The sequence below is a fragment of the Grammomys surdaster genome, unplaced genomic scaffold (assembly GCF_004785775.1).
Source record: "Grammomys surdaster isolate TR1022 unplaced genomic scaffold, NIH_TR_1.0 125977, whole genome shotgun sequence".
Lineage (NCBI taxonomy): Eukaryota > Metazoa > Chordata > Mammalia > Rodentia > Muridae > Grammomys > Grammomys surdaster.
Window position 1 is genome coordinate 2,424,577 of NW_021620793.1, and position 5,690 is coordinate 2,430,266.

Below are 5,690 nucleotides of genomic sequence, written 5' to 3' on the forward strand. Positions count from 1 at the left end.
AAAAACAAAAAAAAAAAAAAAAAAAAAAAAAAAAGAGTCTCAAAAACAGCAAGATATAATGACACCAGTAACTCCAGCCCCCGTCCCCTTCCTGGGTGGCTGAGGTAAGAGGATCAGGAGTCTGAGTCCAGCCTGACTTACATAGTTATATCTTGTATATAAAACTGTAAGCTACAGTTGCCTGTGCTTTTTTTCAGGGAAGATGGACAGAAGGACTTCACAAGGCCAACAGCTAAGCTACTACACAAACACTGTCTACGGTACTTATAAGAGGCCTTGAGGTCGTTCTGACGAAAAGAATCATTAGTATTTAAACTCAAACTCACTGTGTGTTGTGAGGACGACCCTGAACGTGTCTCCATCTCACCAGCATCCCTGATCTACTGTGTGAGGGAGGGAACCCAGGCCTAGTGCATGTTAGCTAAGCATTCTACCAACTGAACCCCACTCTCATCTCAAGAGTTACTGTTGTCTGAGATGAGCTAGGTCATTTTGTGACCTAGGTTAGCCTTAAATTCCTGGGCTCAAAAGATATCAAACATTGGCCTTCCCAGAATAATTTAATTTTTGGTTCTTTAAAAATTTACTCATGGGCTGGAGAGATGGCTCAGCGGTTAAGAACACTGACTACTCTTCCAGAGGTACTGAGTTCAATTCCCAGCAACCACATGGTGGCTCACAACCATCTGTAATGGGATCCGATGCCCTCTTCTGATGGGTCTGAAGACAGTGACAGTGTACTCACATAATAAATAAATAATAAATAAATAAATAAATCTAAAAGAAAAAAGTAATGTATTAAAAAAAAAAAAAGTACTCATAGAATGGGAGAAGCGATCTTGCCCAGAGAAGAGAACACCATTTGGTTGTTCAAAGCCAAACAGTAAGCCCTGAGAACATGCCATACAGGTAGTACTATATGAACTGAACAGGTCATATTTAGGAATATGTATATATACATATATGCAAGCAATAACAATCAATTAAAAAGGCCATGAATTTGACAGAGAATGCTTTTAATCACTGAGCAACCTTTCCAGCTCAATTTTTGCTTGTTTTTGATACTGGGTATCATGTAGCCCAGGCTGTCCTGAAACTTCATCTTCCTGCCTCCACCTCATGAGTGCTAGGACTACAGGCATATGCCACCACAACTGGCAAAGTAATTGCTTTTGTGGTGACATTCCACAGCTTCTGTCAAAATTCTAAATGCTTTTTTCTTCCCACAGATTTTGTGTAACAGCTTCTGACTTAATGGTCCAGTTAAGGAGCCGTTGGTTGCAGAGAGCTTTCTCTGATAACTGAATGAGACTACAGGTCTTTTTCTTCCTTTCTGTGTATGAGGATAAAACCCAGGGCCTTGCGCTTTTTCAGGCAAGCATTCTACCACCGAACTATAATCCTGTCTCCAAAAGAAGAACCCCAGGCTTCTGGGGGAGAAGGGGTGACAGCCTAAGCAGAGACCGTGAGGAAGGAAGGTTTCAGAGCACATCACCAGTGGCTTGAGAGTTGGAGAATGGGCCTCCTGAGTTCTGTGCCACTATGCTGTCCCCAGGTAAAGCTGTTGGAAAAGGCTGACATATCTCAATCTTCCTTCCTGGGAAGTGGCCGAGAGGGCTCAGCTGGGATGGGATCAGAGTGGAGGAAGAGGGACTTCCAGGAAGGTCTGGAGCCTACACCAGGGATGTAAAATTGCTAGGTGAAGGATAGAGGGAGATCTGAGTAAGGATCCACCAAGGTCTCAGAGGTTTCCAGATGTCTGGACTCTGGACTCAGCACTCCCAAGACAGGAAGAATGGGAATGAGGATTTGGGCCCATGGCTTACCCCTGACTTCCCTTGGAACTCTTCTATGTCCGGTAGCAAGGTGCTGGCAAATTCCTGCTGCCGGCTGCTGTAGACATGCACAAACCGCACTGTGTCTTGAGTATTTGCCAGTGCAAAGGACAGGAAGGCTTCAAAGGGTTTGCTTAGTTTGTTAGCTTCAGCTGTCAGTAAAACCACACAGTATCTGCACACAAATATGAGAGGAGGTCCTTGAATCAGTCCTGAGGCAGGGCCAGGGCTGCCAATGGGTGCTAAGGTTAAGAGACACACTCTGTATGCTCTCCTCGCTCAGGGAGAAGTGGTTGATCTATTTCAGGGTAGAGGTGACCAAACTTTGTTCCGAAGGGACTGCCTCTACCAGGTCCTAAATGAAGCCTGGCATTTATCCACTCACTTTCCCAGACATTTACTGAGCTCTCAGACAACACTCCTACCCTTGTTCTGATGGAGAAGACAGACAGACACACAGACACATATATGTGTATTGACAAGGGCTGTGAGAAGGAGAGGAGGGACAAAAAGAGGCTGGGGTGAGTGCAGGTCAGAAAAACACCACCTGATGTTTATGCAGAGACACATAGTGTTGTAGGAGAGGAAAAGAGGGAGGAGCCACTTAGTCTGACCTGGGTTTGGAGAGACCAATGGCAGACACGTGGAGAACTAAGTCCTGAGCAGGGGTGCATGGGAACAGAGACCCACGGGACATGGCAGTGGCCTGCTCAAGAGTGGCTGTGGTAAGTAGTGAGATTTCAGTTAGATCTTACACTGTATGTGTGGACCAATCCTCTTCCCACCACGTGGAGCTCCCCGAGCAAACCCATGTGGTCAAACTAGACAGCAAGTGCCTGAACTTGCTGAGCCGTCGAGCTTGGCCTCCATTCATCTGCTAGATATGGTGGCTTATGTCTAGAACTTCAGCATGTGGTCTGAGGGTAACCTGCGCTAAGACACCCCACCCCATCACAGGGATTTAACTGGCCCTTGGAAACACAGCCCTTGAGTGAGAGGCAGAGCCTCGAGCTCGTACTTCCTCTGCCGGTGAGACCGCTTCACGGGGCAGAGTTCGTGGAAGAGCCTCTGGCTGGTGAGCCGCGATGCCAGCAGGTACTTGTTTTGGGCGATGAAGTCCTCCATGACCTGCTTCCTCAGCCCCCGAGCCTGGAGAAACACCAACAAGCACTCAGTTTTCACACTGCACACGGGCTTACTCACGCTTATGAAGACTGTGGCTGACCCTGGCTAAAGCAACCTTGCCAGGCAAGAAGTGTGGAAATATTGGTTAACAACTCAGGTGAAGGTCAAGATACAGCCAGGCCATGCTCAGGGGAAAATCAAGAGGTTTCTACTTCAGGACTCTACATACCAATTTATACTAACAGTTTGAGTCAATCATTTTGATTTTACACAAATATATTTCCTCTTTGGGATCTGTACCAAACTAAATAATTCAAAATAAATTCCAGGGCTAGGGAGATGGCTCAGTGGTAGAATGCTGGTCTAACATGCATGAAGCCCTGGATTCAATGACTGTACCTCAAAAGACAAAACAAAACAAAACAAAACAGCCAAACAATGGTAGCTTTTGTTTTTATGAGACAGGGCCTTACTACTTAGCCTGGCTGGTATGGAACGTCTATGTAGACCATGATGACCTCAAATTCACAAACTCACACCTGTCCCTGCCACCAGAGTGCTCTCTGGTGCCACCATGTTCAGCTCTCACTGTCCTTTAGAGACAGGTGTTGTGTAGCCCAGGCTGGAACCCAGCTTGTTATGTAGCTGAGGATGACCCTGGATTTCTGATTTCCTACCTGCCTGGTGCTGAGATTTCAGTCATTTATCACCATATCAAGTTTATGAGGTCCTCATAGTGAACTCAGGACGTTATACACCCTAAGAGAGCGCTGACACTCAGACATCCCAGCCTCTTCCAAACCACTGTTCCTAAGAACAAAAAGGCAGACCACAAAATTGAACCCTGAATGCTTTGTTAACACTTTCCTGCAGTTCAAAGGACAGACATTACATAGGAGACACAAAACTGCCATTAGCCACTGTGTACTTAGCAAATCTTAAAGACAAAACAGATAAATGTCTGACTGCTGAAGTGTTTGCAAAGCTGCTGGATGATACAAAGTCAATATTTGAAAACCAAATGTAGTCCATAAATTAGCAGAGAGTCTGGCAGAAGACGCTGTTTCACAAGTTCAAAGGAGGGTGAGCCGACGGCTAAGGCCCTGGGCCAGTGAGATGGCTCAGTGGATAAGGGTGTTGGCCTACAAGCCTTCCGTCTCAGTTTGATTCTCCAAACCTACAGAGAGGAGGAGCTGACTTCCACAGCGACCTCTACACAAACATGAATGTGTAGATACACACAAGTAAGTATAAATTTTAAAACAGATTATAATTATAAAAAATTTATTTACTTTATGTATATGAGTATACTGTAGCTGTCTTTAGACACACCAGAAGAGGGCATCAGATCCCATTATAGATGGCTGTGAGCCATCATGTGGTTGCTGGGAATTGAACTCAGGACCTCTGGAAGAGCAGTCAGTGCTCTTAACTGCTGAGCCATCTCTCCAGCCCCAAGATTACAATTTTTAAAAACCAACCATTCACTGATGTACTCACAACCTTCCAACCTCTATTTCCTGCCTACCTACCTCTTGGTAGTTGGTCATTTCAAGTGACCAGATGTGATAGTGAACTCACTATGCTAGTTAAGAATGACCTTGAATTTCCTTCTTGCTTCTGCATCCTGAGTGCTAGGATCACAGGCCTGCACTGTGTTGCGCCTCTGTGCCTGCCAGGCCAACGCCTAACAAGTCAGTCCCCCAGACAGCCTCCTAACATCTCCTGAGCCGGCTTTGAATTCTCAATATTGTCAGCCTTCACAGTGCTGAGTGTATAAGCGCTGTCACTGACCAGCCTCTCCCTGTCCTCTGTCCACCTCAGGCCTCTCCACTCGCATTGCTGTAGGCAGCTCTAACTCAGCACGCCTGAGACCAGGCTGTTCTCCTCCTTCCCTGTCAGCCACTTCCCTGTCTGGATCTGCCCCACACAATGCCCTGCCCAACGTCCAATCTCAGACACCCTATTCTTCATGCTGAACATGCCTAGTACAGTGGGTGGAGACTGTCTTTCGTCTTTTCTTCCTTGACTGAACCACTGTAGAGTACCCTAACTATAGATGTCTCAGGCAATACCATATTCACTACACAGCAGCCAGGTAACGAAATGTTTATAAAATAAAGTGTATTATTCTTATTTATAAAAAATTATGTTATGTGTGTGTAGGTATGCATAGGGGAGTGTAGGCAACCACAAGGTTCAGAAAACTGTCAGATCCCCTGGAACTATTGTTGTAAGTGGTTGTGAGCTGCCCAGCATAGGGGCAGGAACTGAAGTCTGGAACTTTGGGTCCTCTGGAAGAGCAGTAATATTTTTAACTGCTGAGCCATCTCTCCAGCCCCCAAATAAAGCACTTAATAAAACTTATTGTAGCCTCACTTAAGAGTCAAGGACTAGTGGTCATGGTGGTGTACACCTTTAATCCCAGCACTCAGGAGGCAGAGGCAGGCAGATCTCTGGGAGTTTCTGGTTAGCCTGGTTTATATAGTGAGTGAGACCTTGTCTAAAAACAAACTCAAACAGTCAACAAATAACTCTTCTCTCAAACCCAGATTCTCCTGCATTGGCCTTCAGAGTATTGGAATTCCAGGTGTGTGCCATCTGAGACAATTAAGAACCCAACAAAATTCAGTGCATCAGTAAGAAGAAACGCCAAGTGAGTTTCCCCTACACTCAGCTCTTTTGTTCAATAAATTCATTCTCATTCCCCCCCCTCTCTCCCTCCCTCTC

At 45.7% G+C, this 5,690-nt stretch overlaps 1 protein-coding gene across 1 annotated transcript in view; it reads right to left on the reverse strand.

Annotated features, from left to right (window-relative positions):
• Dnajc16 (DnaJ heat shock protein family (Hsp40) member C16) overlaps positions 1-5,690 on the reverse strand; it is a 27,025-nt gene that overhangs the window by 2,242 nt on the left and 19,093 nt on the right. Inside the window, exons 8-10 of the mRNA XM_028754007.1 lie at positions 2,854-2,984; positions 1,827-2,010; positions 1,678-1,718 (exon numbers count right to left, since the gene is read on the reverse strand). Of these exons, the coding sequence (XP_028609840.1) occupies positions 1,678-1,718; positions 1,827-2,010; positions 2,854-2,984 (356 nt within the window). The remainder of the gene's footprint in view (positions 1-1,677; positions 1,719-1,826; positions 2,011-2,853; positions 2,985-5,690) is intronic.